The sequence below is a fragment of the Mus pahari genome, chromosome 12, assembly GCF_900095145.1.
Source record: "Mus pahari chromosome 12, PAHARI_EIJ_v1.1, whole genome shotgun sequence".
Taxonomy (NCBI): Eukaryota; Metazoa; Chordata; class Mammalia; order Rodentia; family Muridae; genus Mus; species Mus pahari.
Window position 1 is genome coordinate 52654441 of NC_034601.1, and position 15540 is coordinate 52669980.

A 15540-nucleotide genomic window follows, 5' to 3' on the forward strand; every position below is an offset into this window, starting at 1 on the left:
AATAGAAATGATCATAGTCTTAAAACAAAGACTGCCCAATGGGTTTCCAACCAACATACCTGTTTAATTTTTTTCAAATCTTAATATGTAATTATGCATAGAATAAGTAACTGCTCCATGACCATATCTCTGATAGTAATAAATTAATTTTCTCAAATCATCTGCTTCATTTCTGTAAAAAGCATGTAAATGAGGAATCTATAAAGGAATAGGCAAGGAATCATCTTGAGGCAATAAAATATGTAAAAGAGCTGAAATATTATATTGAAAGAGGCAGAGGGTATTTCATGCTTCTTCATTTCAACTAAATAAAAAAATATCTGTGAAATTTGTTCTCCGTCCTTTCTGAGAATAGGAAACAGGAGATTTGCTTAGAGTTTTATTAGATGATGAAACAGTAGCAGAGCAGCATATAAACTGTGGAAAAATATTAAATGTTCCACTGTCTTATATAAAAACCATTATATAACATTTGTTTTATATTTTCCAAGCATTTAACATGAAACAGATATTGTTGTGGGGGGCTCTTCCTCTCTTCATATTCCCAGGATGCCCAAAGAATTCATTAACCAGTTGAGTAAGCAGGCATAAATGCCACAGGAAGCCACACATCCCTTTGATCCCAGGAACCAACAAGTCATCTTGACTATGAACATTCTCAAAGTAAAAGTCAGAAAGGGGCATCTCACTTACTAAGAATGCCAGCATAGAGGTTAACCACATGAACTCTTACAAATTCACACGATTGAGCTCAAATCTTTAATGAATAAACACATAGCTGTGAGGGAAAAGGAATTAGAAAAAGTGGACAAAATAACAAAATATTTTACTTACATTTTCAGGACTTCCTGTGCCCCACTCACTAGATAATTCCCCTAAAATATACTTAGAGAATATCATTTTCATGCAGTTATTAACATATTATGACCTACTTTTGGTAATGAAGTGGGTGAAAATATTATTTTTCTCACCAAGTTCCTATGAAAATCTCTGCAAGCATGGATTCTAGGAAGTGTAAATCTCCATGAAGATACTCAAGTTTTAGCAACACGAGTGTCCAAAACAACTGTCTGCCTAGCGCCAATATTCCTTAACAAAGTAGTTTGTAGTGGATATTTATTTATCATCTTCAATCCTATTTTTAAAATTCGATTCTTAAACTCCCTTAATGCTACCAAAAATTCCCTATAGGGTGAAGCCCATCTACTGGGCATTGTTTATTATCCAGCTAATTATTACTAACACACTTATTGCAACTGGTTTTACATAGGTTCACTTGCTTTCTAAAACCAAAATATTAAAGGTCAGTAACAAATAAAAGTATTTATTTACTCCAGTGATATTATTCCATATTTTTATGTAATTGGCTTACCATCTTTATTAAATTTTGATTAAATTATCAAATATTTTTTGCATTTTTATTTTAAGCTAGCATTTGATAATTCAGATTCAATAAATGGTAGACTAAATTATTTCACACACTTCCTCCATTGAGAAGAAATTTTACTGAACTCTGATATTGCCAATATAAATCCATTTTTCATATATAATACAACAACTTTAATGTGACTTACTGTAACCAAATAATCAAAAAAATTTTAAGGCAATGAAAGTACATAAAATCTTAAAGAGAACAGATTGCTTCAGTCTTACTGATTACTGGTAAATATTGACAACACTTTCTTGAAAACATCTTTTACCTTCTACCCATTCATATCCTTCCATTTATGTATATAGTGTTAGTATACACTGTTAAAAACAAAATGATGTGAATTTTCATATACTTTCTTAACTAAATATACCACATATTTTCTAATCTGTAACTTGAAAATTGTGAATTTATTTTTTTCTGGTTATAAAAGTTTTGTGAAAATATTGCTGCATCAAAAACACAGGGAGGAAACTTTGGAGGAAAAAGAACAGACAAATTGACTGGAAGAACCAGAAGATCAGGGAGTATGTTGTGAGGTTGTATCTCCTAGGAAATTCAGGAGCAATGTCCATAAAGTCTCAGCAACACTGCCAACAAATTGGGAGCTGAGTATGAATGACACTAATAAGCATGCCAAACTGAATGAAGAAAAGCCCATGAGAACTCAGCCCTCCATAAGGAACTAGAGGAACCTGACAAAAGCTGAGAGAAGTGGTCTTCCCCAGGGAAGAGCACAACAATTGGTTATCCAGTATCAAATGGTCAGCCCTGAAAACATGCAAGTAATGTTATACAAGCTGGATGTGTGTGTGTGTGTGTGTGTGTGTGTAACCATATATTATTTATATCAATATATTATTGGTATATTTATATATTCCAATAATACATTGCATATTATATACTATATGTATATATATGTATGTGTGTGTATGTGTGTATTATGTATGTATATAAGCAAAAGTAATTTTGAAAAGAAAAACGATGACATGAATTTGAAGGTGAATACACAGGGGTGTGTGGGAGTGTTTGAATGGAGGAGAGAAAAGAGAAAAATATTTTATTCAAATATAGTCTCAAAAAAGTTCTATGGATATGCCTAATTTAAGAGTTGAAAAACATTGTAACAAAACATATTTACATTGTTAAGGCTGTTGTCTTATACTTTTTGCCATGACATTATGGGTATATTGTGATACATTACATATATCACAGCAAGTCACCCATGTTGTTTTTTATTCAGGCCAAAAATAGCAAACATATTTATATAGATACATATAATAGCATATCTACATCGACATAAGAATATCACAAATGTTCATGACCCACATGTATTTGGAAAAACTGTAACATTTTTAAGAATTACCTTAAACACTAATACCTTAAATGTCACCTAAAGTTGGAATATTGTGGTTGCATCTGCTTATGACTACAAAGTGATGCTTTGACATATGTATGCAGTACTTCATGATCAGCCATCATTACCATACTGGGAAGGCATCACAGAATGTCCCATTATCCCCTGAAACCTTCTTCCCTCAACAACTATTTCCTCGGTCCATCAACTCTCAAGCCGCTGAAAATTACATATTTACACTTCTATGTGTCTCATTGTGTTAGATTCTAAGAGAAGTTAAGTTGTACTTGGCCTTCTGGACCTGGGCAATTTCATTTGGCATATCTTCCTGATTCATCCATTTTTAATGGCATAGTTACATCTTTTGAATAGTATAATTTATTTGTCTATTTAGTTTTATATTAAAAATTTATGTATTTATCTTTTCATAGACTCAGCTCGTTTAATTTGTCAATCTACCCATAAGTGGGCATGTGGAATACTTTAATACATTAGACATTATGGAAGATACTGCAGTGGACATGAGGATGTAGTCATTTCTTTAGTACACTGATACTGTAGGTCTACTTGTCTTGGGAGGCCGTTCCATCCTGTTTGGAACATACAGGCTTTGAGATTCTACCGCTAAGATGTTGACCAAACAAATATTCCTGATCTTTATTTCCTTACGTGCAAAGTAAAGTAACTAGTATGTTCCTACTAGATTTTCCAAAGAATTAAATGAAAGGAAAGTTCTTGTCATTGGTTTCAGATGATAAAGACACGTAATGGTGACTTGAATTGTATTGGTAGTTGTTTTATTTATTCTTAAATGAACCAGCCCATCTGAGTTGAGGGGGAAAAGATGTGTGCTGTTCACTGGAAGTTTAAGTACACAAAGAAACATTTATATCACCTTTAATTTGGCTTATAGAACAGAAAGTCTTTTACATAGAGTCAAAAAAAAGGAAAAACACAAGCAGTGGTAGTGCATTTTAAAGAGTCCATTTCCCTTTTTAATGAAAATTGTACTATAATATTTCACAGCTGAGTGCATCAAAATGCAATATTAAGCCACAGACATTTCCTTCCTAGCTACTGTGCCACTAAACATCTGGTCACTCTAAGACTCTCTGATCTGGGCAGTAATCACAAATTACCTTTTACAAGTTGGCGTTTGTGACTTTTCTTTTTTAAAAGCCTCTTTTTTACTATGAAGAGTGTCTTGGTTACATTCCTGTTGTTGTAACAGAATACCCTCAGTCCATCAAGTTCAGAGAAAGGACTGTTTGGGGTTCATAGTTCCACAGTGAAACAGTTCTTCATTCCAGGTAGGTCAAAGGAGTGTTACGGTAAGCACATGACATCCACAGTCAGGAAATACAAGAGAAGTTAGGGCAAGACTAAAGGTGCAAATGCCTGTTCCCAGTGATTGGCTTTATCCAACAAATCTGCACCTCTAACAAGCTACACAATATTTCCAAAACCCAACACTAGCCAGGTCCAAATGTTCAAACCTATGACCCCATGGTGAACATTTCCCACTTAAACCAAAGCCTTCCACCCCTGGTCTCCCTGTACAGATGGTCACCTCTTAATGCAGAGGGCACATACTCTAACTTCGATGACCCCATTGTCTAAATCAGGGACAGCACTAGTCAAAAATCCAAAATCTCAAGACAGATTCTCAACTAACGGTGTAACCAAAATAACCTCTTAGTTATGACAATCCCTAGTGTAATCTAAAGAACAAATTATCTGCTTCTATCAGGCAGTGATAGAGAAATAAGTTCTCCTTGTTCAAAATATCAGTCTGATTCATACACTCTCCTTACCGTAGTCATATTTCACATCCCCTTTTTTATTTTTATTGGATATTCATTATTTACATTTCAAATGTTATCCCCATTCATGGTCTCCCCCCAAAAAACCCTATCCCATCCCCTAGCCTCCTATTTCTATGAGGTTGTTCCCCCACCCTCATAGAATCCACCCACTGACTCCTGACTCTACACTCTCTCATTTACACCACTTTTTGCTCTGTTATTTCTGTCTCTATAAAAAGATGATAGAAAGATAGATAGATAGATAGATAGATAGATAGATAGATAGATAGATAGATGATAAATAGATATATAAATAGAGAGATATAAATATATAGTCATATATATATATATATATATATATATACACAAACACAAATGGGAACAATCAGAAATAATTATATAGAGTGATACATATATATGAGATATTGAGATATTTAGTTGAATGCAAACAATTAGAAACAACCACAACATAATGTGAATGTTATCTTAACTTACATTTTGTATTATGGAACATGTTAGGCCATTGCTTTATAACTTAGTCTCAATCCTGCTTTTAGAGATGCTACCAGATTTTTTTGCCCTAAAAGACCTCTAGGCCATCCTTCGTCACCTCTGAAACATCGTGAGGCAGGCTTATTAGTTTAGTGTATTTTCTCTACCTCCTGAGATTGGAAACTATCATAAGAACGGCCCAGTATGCTCTGCTTACAGCACCTGAGGGCATCTCTTGCCCAAAGTTTCAAAATATTCCATATTTCTGCTGTGGGTAAATTCCAAATGCCTAGGAAACACAAGGTCAAATAATCACACGAAGAACACCACCTGGTGCCTGAGATTGCATTTTATATTAAAAACAAGAGAGTATTGTAATATAGATCTTAAGGCCAATAGCTTAATAATTTAATGAAGTAAATTCCGTGGTATGTATTTCAAAAGAATGAAAAACTCGGATTTGCTTTTAAGATCTTCTTAACTATTTTATAAACATATTACTAAGACAGCCATTCACAGACTAAGTTTGTATTTTTTATTTAACAATATGTGAAATTTCAATTCTGGGCAAAATACAAAATCAAATATTATGATGAAATTCAAAAGAGAGGAAAAGGATGGAAAAGGCCTTGAAATATTCAGAAATTATTTATTATTTAATCACTTTTCTCAAAGCACATAAAACTTCCTTGTTTCTTAAGCTGTAAATAAAGGGGTTTAGCAGAGGAATCACAACTGTGTAGAACAGAGAATACATTTTATCCTGGTTTTCACCTGGTGCAGACCCATGACTCACATACATGAAGAGGAGAGTGCCATAGAACAAAGAGACAGAGAGCAGGTGGGCACTGCAGGTGAAGAAAGCTTTTCTTCTACCCTTCTCAGACTTCATGTGCAGGACAGCAAATAGGACACGCGCATAAGAGACTACAATAGTCACAGAGGTACTGATTTGTATGGAAGAAGCAAAAATAAAAATTACCAATGCATTGAGAGATGCATCTGTGCAAGAAATTGTATAGAGTGGCAAGATTTCACAGTAGAAATGATCAATAACGTTAGATTTACAGAATGTTAATCTGAATAATAATCCCACATGAACCATAGGATTTAGAACACCAATTATATATGATAAACTGATTAACACAGTGCAGACTCTTTTGGACATCACCACTAGATAGAGCAGAGGGTTGCATATGGCTACATAGCGGTCATAGGCCATTGCTACCAGGAGGAAAATCTCAGCAGTTGCACTGAAACAAAAAAAATAATATTGGGCAAAACACTCACCCATGGATATTATGTCATTCTTATTTAAAAATTTCATAAGCATCTTTGGTGTCACAGAGGATGACGTGCAGGCATCAGCAAAGGCCAAATTTCCAAGGAAAAGGTACATGGGTGTGTGAAGATGAGGGTCCTTCCAGATGAGAAAGATCAAGCCAAGGTTGCCCACCATGGTGGTGACATAGATGAGGAAGAACACCAGGAAGAGGGGGACTTGCAGGTCTGGACGATCTGTTATTCCTCTGAGGACAAATTCAGTCAGAAGGGTGCTGTTTCCTTCCATGACATCCCCTCAGGATGATCACTGCAAAGAGAGATGAGACAAAGAAAACATAACCAAGATTATGAGAACAGTACTAGATCATAGTCCACTTTCACACATGTCAGATGCTCCTTAATAAACAAGAAAGAACAAAGTGAACTGTTTCTGCTTTCAAAGGTTTCCTGAAATAGATAACAATTTATCAACAATTTTGATGTACATTTTATAATATGCAATTATCTGAAAACTAAACACACTTATATTTCATATTTTTAAACAAAATTTAGAATGGTAAAAATGGAAAATACAGTTTGTACCAAATAAAACCAAGCTCAAGATGAAAAGTCTCATTGTATAAATTGTTGCTTTACATAACAATATTTTCATTTTCATTTAAAATGGATTTTGAACATGCTGACACTCTCCAGCTCTGTAATGATAAATATGCACAATTGCGGCCTTAAGGGAGTTTGTGCACTTCAATCACTGCATTGATGACCTAAAATTAGAACTGATCATCTAGAAATATCAGTTTTGAATATTCACATGAATAGATATAGCCATGGAGTCTCAATGCAAGTACAGCCAAATGTGTTTCCTACCAACATACACTTTTACCTTTTTTAAATCTTAATAGCCAGTTCTTTTTAGAGTTAGCTAACGCCTCCATACCTACATTTGTGATTTCAATAAACTATTTTTCTCAAATGATTTGCTTTATTATTTTAAAAGGAGTGAAAACTAAAACTTTTTGCCAAAAATAGGCAACAACTCATCTTGTAACAAAATGCATAGAAGAATTCAAATATTGTAAAGAAAGGAGCACAGGTTATCTTTTGTTTCTTCATTTCAACTTAATAAAAAAAAAAAAAAACTATTCTGTGAAATGAGCTCACTTCCGTCTTTATTGGGAATAGGAAAGAGGAGATTTGCTTAGAGTTTTATTGGCTTGTAAAACATTAGCAAGGAAGCAGGTAAGCCCTGTCATAATTACTAGCTGTTCCACGGTCTTCTATCTTCCAAGCATTTAACATGTAGCAGATGCTGTTGTGGTCAACTCTCCCTCTCTAAATATTCCCTGGGAACCCCTTGACTCCATTAACCAGATGAATAAGCAGGCATAGGTCATCGGAAGCCACGCTGTCCTGTGATCCCAGGAGCCACCAATTCATCTTGATTATGAAAATATCCAAAGTAACAGTCACAAAGAGAAATTTTACTAAATAAGCATCGCAGCACAGAGGTTCATCGCATGGACTCTTACACATTCACATGACTGAGTTCAAATCTTTGGTCTATAAATACATGGGTGTGAATCACCTGGCTCTAGAGAAAACTAACTGCATAACAAAATATTTCATTTAGCTTTTTAGGATTCCTGTGTGTCCTACTTGTTAGATAATTTTCTTAAAAAGATATTTACACTCATCATTCTCATGCAGTTATTGGCATATTAGGACAAATTTGGGGTAATGAAGTGGTTGAACTATATAAAAGAACAGTATTATTTTTCTCACCAAATTCCTATGAAAATTTCTGCAGGCATGTATACAGCAAGAACTCCATGACAATACTCAAAGTTCAAGAAAAAAGAGGGTCCATAGTAATTGTCCTTCTCATGTCCATGTAATTACCAAAAGAAATTTCTAAGAGGTTTATTTACTTCAATCTTATTTTTAAAGTCAATGTTAAAACTCCCTCAGTGCAAACAAAAACTCCCTATAGAATAAAGAAAATCTGCTGAGCATTGTTTATTATTCAGCTAATTATTACTAACAAACATATTATGATGGCCCTGCATAGTCTTGCATGCTTTCTAAAACCCAAATGTTAACTGTCACTTGTCAATAAATATTTACTACACTGCCATTCTCTAGATATTTTAGATGCAACTGACTCAATACTATTTTATGTTTAGGAAAATATTTTTGTTAGTATGTATATTGCATATTAGTATGGATATTACTTCCTTGAAAACTATCAAGTGTTTGCATAGAATTTTATGAATTAAGCAAGTATTTATTAATTCAGATTTGTTTCATACCATTCTCCCACTGAAAATACATTTTATTGAACCATATAATATTTCCAGTATGAATGCATTTCTCACATGTTAAATCAGCAAACTTAATGTGACTCACTGTAATCAAATATCACAAAATGATTAAGGTAATGGAAAAATGAAAATATCCAAAATATATAAAAAATATATAAAATATATAAAATATAAAAAATATATAAAAACTTAAAAAGAACAAATTGCTTCTGTGTCACTGATTACTGGTGAATACTGACAGCATTTCCATGCAAGCATCCAAGACCTCCATCCACTCATCTCTTTCCATTTGTGTATATAGTATTAATATATACTGGTAAAATCAAAAATGATATAGATATACATATACATTCTTAACAAAATAAGTGACATATTTTCTAATCTCTTAACTTGACAATTCACAGGCTTATTTCTCCTGGTTATAATAGTTTTGTGAAAATAATTCCACACCTAAGTCTCAGAGAACACTGGCTAAAGCAGGGCAGACAGGCTGATTGTAAGAGCCAGCAGGGCAGACAGGCTGATTGTAAGAACCAGCAGGGCAGACGACAGACTGATTGTAAGAGCCAGAAGGTCAGGGGGTTTGCTGTGAGGTTTTGTCTTCTAGGAAATTCAGGAGCAACACCCATAAAGTTTCAGCAACAATTGCTAGCCAAATGTGAGCAGAGTCAGAATGACATCAACAAACATGTCAAACTGCACGGAGAAAAGAGACCTCAGCCCTCCACAAAGAACTATAAGAAACTGAGGAAGGCTGAGAACAGAAGTGGCCTTCCCCAGGGATGAGCACACCAATTGGGTGTCCAGTGTCAAATGGTCAGCCCTGAACACATGCAAAATAGGGAATTTATATGGACTGGACAGTTTCATATAACAATTTTAATATATTGTATTTATATATTTACGTGCATGCAATAGTAATTTTTGAATATAGATGCCATGATTTTGAAGGAAAGTAGAGATGGGTATGTAGAAATGTTTAAAAGGAGGAAAGAGAAAAATACTGTAATTAAATTAAGTCTCCAAAAAGTCCTATTAATATCTCTTGTCTTAAAGTCTAAAATTAAAAACATTGCACTGTGTGTGTGTACATGTGTGTACATTTGTGTGTGTACGTGTGTGTTTTGTGTATGTGTGTGTGTGTGTGCATGTTTTTATGGATGTTGTCTTACAATTTTGCCATGAGACTATGGTTGTGTTGTGACCATTTGCATTACATTACATATCCAGAAGCAAAAATGTTGCTTTCTTATAAAAGCCACAGAAAACCAATATACTATGTTTGTATATATACACATCACCACATACCTATATCTACATAAACAAAGCACAAAATACCCTGACGTACATGATCTGAAAAAGCTATAACTTGCCCTAAATTTCTGAAAATCCAAAAATTATGGTTGCATGTATTTAATGAGTACAAATTGGTGTTTTGAAAAATGCATGCAGGACTTCATGATTAGCCATTGTCACCACATTATGAATCCATCACAAAATGTCTTCTTAAACCACTGAAACCTTCTTCCTTTAGCAGACATTTCCTTAATCTGTCAACTATTCAGGCTCTAATAATTATGCACCTACTCTGGTTTATGGGTCATATTGTTTTAGACTCTGCATTTATGTGAGACTACGCAGTGCTGAGCCTTCTAAACCTGGGTAATTTCATTTAGCATATCATTCACATTCATCCACATTTTTTTTCAAACAGTATAATTTTATTAAATATTTTCTTCATTTACATTTCAAATGCTATTCCGAATGCCCCCTATACCCTCCCCCCACCCTGCTCCCCTGCCCACTCATTCCCACTTCTTGGCCCTGGCGTTCCCCTCTATGGGGCATATAAAGTTTGCAAGACCAAGGGGCCTCTCTTCCCAACGATGGCTGACTAGGCCATCTTCTGCTANATATGCAGCTAGAGACACGAGNTCTGGGGGTANTGATTAGTTCATATTGTTGTTNCNCCTATAGGGTTGCAGANCCCTTCAGTTCCTTGGGTAATTTATCTAGCTCCTCCATTGGGGTCTCTGTGTTCTATCCTATAGATGACTGTGGGCATCCACTTCTGTATTTGCCAGGCACTGGCATAGCCTCACAAGAGATAGCTATATCAGTGTCCTTTCAGCAAGTTATTGCTGGCATAAGCAATAGTGTCTGCGTTTGGTGGCTGATTATGGGATGGACCCCCGGGTAGTGTTGTCTCCCTTCAGCCTCAAAGCAGGCTTTTGCAGACCCCTAAGCGCAGGGCCACCTGGGATGGTACCTTCCAACCTGTCAGGCCAGGCCGGTTCTTTGTTTACACTTGCCACTGCTCTTCAAAGCAGTCACCACTGCCTGCTGAGAAGACTTTTAGATGTTCCAGAGACACCATCCAGATGATCTGCCTACAGGCTCTCACCTGAACATGCGCCAAGAATGGGTGGTGGGGGATGACCTTCCCCTGCTGTATAAACTCTGAACTTTATTAAACTTGTGGGCTTTGATCAGAACACTTTTTGTCTTAGCCACATTTTCTTTCTCGCCGTCTTTTCCCCTTACAGCCCCAGCTCGCCTTTCAGGCTGGACCCAGTTCAAGTGTGGCCGCAGGCGACCCTCTCAGGGTAGGGCAGTCTCTGGATTGTCCATCCTTTCATCTTAGCTCCAAACTCTGCAACTTCTTTCATGAGTATTTTATTCCTTATTTTGGGGAGGAATGAAGTATGCATGTGTTGGTCTTCCTTCTTCTTGATTTTCTTGTTTTGGAGATTGTATTCTAGGTTTCTAGGCTAATATCCACTTATCAGTGAGTGCATATCAAGTGAGTTCACCTCTTAATACAAAGAACATTCAATATAACTTTAATGACTCCATTGTCTTAGTAAGTTCAAGCACTGGTCAAAGGTCAAAATTTCAACTAATAACAGATGTAAGGTAATACCTTAATTGTGACACCCCTCTAATAAAAATCAAAAGAACAAAATACATACCTCTATCAGACAGTGATACAAACTAACCATTCCCACTCCAAAGGAACAAATAGGAGCATAGCAAGGAAAGATTGGACCAACGCAAGATCTAGCTAGGCAACACCACATCCTACAGTTCTAAGTCCAGCAATTAAGATTACTGTAGGAATCATCTCAGATGCAAAGGGCTTACAAGGCCTGACCCCTGCAACTCTCCTGTCCACAGCACACATAATCTCTCTGCTGTGCCAACTCGATTCTGTGTGCAGCTTTCCTCAGCAGACAGCTTAGGGTTCTGGCACCTCCAAAGCCCTCAGATCACCAATGCTTTGCCTTCATGCTTCACACCAGGTTCTCTGAGAACCTCTTTGCATGGATCTAAAGCTGCCACACATTGTCTAGCCACAGCTGCCTGCCATGACTTCTTCTCAGCCTTGGACCTTACATTCCTTCAAAGGTAATACCACACGGCCAATACCTTGAAGTTCTGCTGGCAGATTAGATGTATTCTGTACACATTGGCACCACAGATATATTAGCTTCTTTGTTTCTGAGGAAACACCCTGCTAGGTATTGCTTTCCAGGATCAAGAAACTATTTCTTTATTCTCAGGTTAAGTTCTCTGGTTTCAAATATATTTGTATTTTCACAGGTTGGAGTCTTTGATGTGGGTTTTTTCTACCCTTGAGGCACCTTTCTTACTGTCCCAGTGTAGAGGACCAGGGTTCACTTCAATGGAATGAATTCCTTACTTACAGATGCTTTATACTCAACATCTCCTTATACAAAACTTCAATCTTATGCACGCACTTTCCTTACCATAGCCACACTTTAATATCTCTTTTTACTCAACTATTGATCTCTCTCCAGATCTCCAGCTCACTGTCCCTGCCCCCTTTCTCTGTAGATGTAAATGAGAAGTCAGAAATAACCACAGCTCCACGTGAATTGTGCCCTAACTCAAAAAAGAAAAGAAAAAAGTTCATTTAATTTTAAGTACTTTTTGTTTGAGAAATTTTTTTTCCTTTTTATTAGATATTTTCTTCATTTACATATCAATTGCTATCCCGAATGTCCCTTATACCCTCCCCCCACCCTGCTCCCCTACCCACCCATTCCCACTTCTTGGCCCTGGCGTTCCCCTCTATGGGGCTGAAAGGGAAAATTATATAGATTCAAGGTTTGGAAATGTAAAATTAAAAGAGTAAGTTTCAAATTTCAAAGACTCAGGGCTGAACACTATGAAAAACAAGTCCAGGCAAGTCCAGGAAAGTTCAGGCATGATAGGTCCCGCCCTGCCGCTAGGACTAAAGATAAAAGAAAAGAATGCAGGAACTAGCCCGAGCTATCTAGGCTGACTCTTTAGCCATCTGACAGGAAGACGCCTCCCTTAGCTTACTAAGAGTCATACATTAACCAGACATCCTGCTGACCCCAATAAACCTCAGGCCCTTTGGAACTTCCTGCTGCCCTAAGCCTGCACTACTATTCTGCTGACTTGTAAACACCTTGTTGTGTTTAAATGAGCCAATCATATGTAACTGCGCCAATTCTCCCCATCCCCCAACCCTTACCCTATAAAAACACCTAGCTTTTGGGTTTCAGGGTCCATGCCTCTGCCTCCTGTGTGAGATGTGCATCAACCCGGGACCCCGCCATTAAACTGCCTCATGCGTTTGCATCAAGACGGTCTGTCTATTGTGTTTTTTGGGACACCCTGACTCCCATAACCTGAGGACCCGAGAGGGGGTCTTATAGGGCATATAAAGTTTGCAAGACCAACGGGCTTCTCTTCCCAATGATGGCTGAATATGCCATCTTCTGCTACATATGCAGATAGAGACACGAGCTCTGGGAGTACTGGTTAGTTCATATTGTTGTTCCACCTATAGGGTTGCAGACCCCTTCAGCTCCTTGGGTACTTTCTCTTGCTCCTCCAATGGGAGCCGTGTGGTCCATCCAATAGCTGACTGTGTGAATCCACTTCTGTGTTTCTGTGTTTGTGTTTGAGAACTTTTGATGAACGTAAATAAAATATTTATCCCTTTCATATTAATCTTGTCTCCAGAAATACCCCATTTAGGTGCTTGAGTAGTATTCCTTGTCAAATGTTGCATAAGTAATATACTTATATATTGGTAATATAATCACAAATTATTTAAACTATTTATACATGCTTTTCTCAAGAATTATTTTAAAGAGAAAAATGGATTGTAAACAAATTCTTTACACAACACAACCTAAGATTGTTTTTAATGAAAGTAAATTCAAAGATATTTAATATAGATCTTAAGAATAAAAGTTTGTCAATCTAACAAAGAAATTAATGACTTCCAAGTAACTTTCCAAGTGAGTATTAATTTTAAAACAACAAAAAACTGGATTAGATCTTAAGGTCTTTGATAAATATTTTATAACCATACTACTAAGACTGTCATTCACAATATAAATTTATATATTTTATTTAATAATATGCAAATTTACAATTATGGGCATTATACAGGATTAAACAATACTATGCACCTCAAGTAAGAGGAAAGGTTATAGAAAGGACTTGGACATACTCGGAAAATGGTTAACATTTTATGAATTTTTTCAGAGCACCCAAAACTTCCTTGTTTCTTAAGCTGTAAATAAATGGGTTTAGGAGAGGAATTACAACTGTGTAGAACAGAGAATATATTTTATCCTTTTGTTTACCTGATCCAGACCCAGGGCTCACATACATGAAGAGGAGGGTACCATAGAACAAAGAGACAGAGAGCAGGTGGGCGCTGCAGGTGAAGAAAGCTTTTCTTCTGCCCCTCTCAGACTTCATGTTCAGTACAGCAAATAGAACACGGGCATAAGAAACTATGATAGTCACAGAGGTACTGATTTGTATGGAAGAAGCACAAACAAAAACGACCAATGAATTAAGAGACGGATCTGTGCAAGAAATTGTATATAGTTGCAAGATTTCACAGTAGAAATGGTCAATTATATTGGATTTACAGAAAGTTAATCTAAATAATAATCCTATATTAAGTCCACAGTTTACAAAACCAATTATATATGACATACTGATTAACACAGTGCAGAGTCTTTTGGACATCACCACTAGATAGAGCAGAGGGTTGCATATGGCTACATAGCGGTCATAGGCCATCGCTACCAGGAGGAAAATTTCAGTAGTTGCACTGATACAAAAAAAATAATATTGGGCAAAACACTCACCCACAGACATCATGTCATTCTTATTTAAAATTTTCATAAGCATTTTTGGGGTCACTGTGGTTGAAATACAAGCATCAGCAAAGGCTAAATTTCCAAGGAAAAGGTACATGGGTGTGTGAAGATGAGGGTCCTTCCAGATGAGAAAGATTAAGCCAAGGTTGCCTACCATGGTGGTGACATAGATGAAGAAGAACACCAGGAAGAGGGGGACTTGCAGGTCTGGACGATCTGTTATTCCTCTGAGAACAAATTCTGTCAGCAGGGTGCTGTTCCCCTCCATGATCCTCTCTCAGAATGTTCTCTGCAAAGAGAGATGAGACAGAATATCTGAACAAAACTAGCTGAGATTCTACTCTCCTGAACTTGTGATTTGTTCCTTAATCAAGAAATGTGTAATGTTTCTGCGTGTAAAGTCATACTGGAAACACAGAGTATTTTCTGACTTTTGATAGATTAAATTTTAACTTGCAATTATCTGAAAATTAAATGAATAGGAAATTGAAGCCAGTTTGTTTGGCTTTCTCCAAGTTACTCTTAGTTACCACAAATGATGCACATATGTATGACAGATATGTTATAAAGGGAATTTAAAATAGCCAAGTGTATAGTACAATTTATGCTGAAATATATTTTAAAAGACTAGTTGAATATGAAAAGTCTCTTTTCCAATTTCTCATCAACTTTT

The 15540-nt window shown here is 36.2% G+C and overlaps 2 protein-coding genes across 2 annotated transcripts; both read right to left on the bottom strand.

Moving 5' to 3' along the window:
* Window positions 1-5695: 5695 nt before the first annotated feature.
* LOC110329796 (olfactory receptor 5AC1-like) lies at window positions 5696-6672 on the bottom strand. The gene has a single exon (XM_021209667.1). The coding sequence runs from the start codon at window positions 6651-6653 to the stop codon at window positions 5736-5738; it is 918 nt and encodes a 305-aa protein (XP_021065326.1). The 5' UTR covers window positions 6654-6672; the 3' UTR covers window positions 5696-5735.
* Window positions 6673-14163: 7491 nt separating this feature from the next.
* LOC110329820 (olfactory receptor 5AC1-like) lies at window positions 14164-15156 on the bottom strand. The gene has a single exon (XM_021209709.1). It carries the CDS (start codon window positions 15133-15135, stop codon window positions 14215-14217), a length of 921 nt encoding a protein of 306 aa, XP_021065368.1. The 5' UTR covers window positions 15136-15156; the 3' UTR covers window positions 14164-14214.
* Window positions 15157-15540: the final 384 nt, after the last annotated feature.

Excerpts from the sequence above, each read along its gene's own strand:
- LOC110329820 (XM_021209709.1), bottom strand. The coding sequence starts at position 15,135 with ATGGAGGGGAACAGCACCCTGCTGACAGAATTTGTTCTCAGAGGAATA.
- LOC110329796 (XM_021209667.1), bottom strand. The coding sequence starts at position 6,653 with ATGGAAGGAAACAGCACCCTTCTGACTGAATTTGTCCTCAGAGGAATA.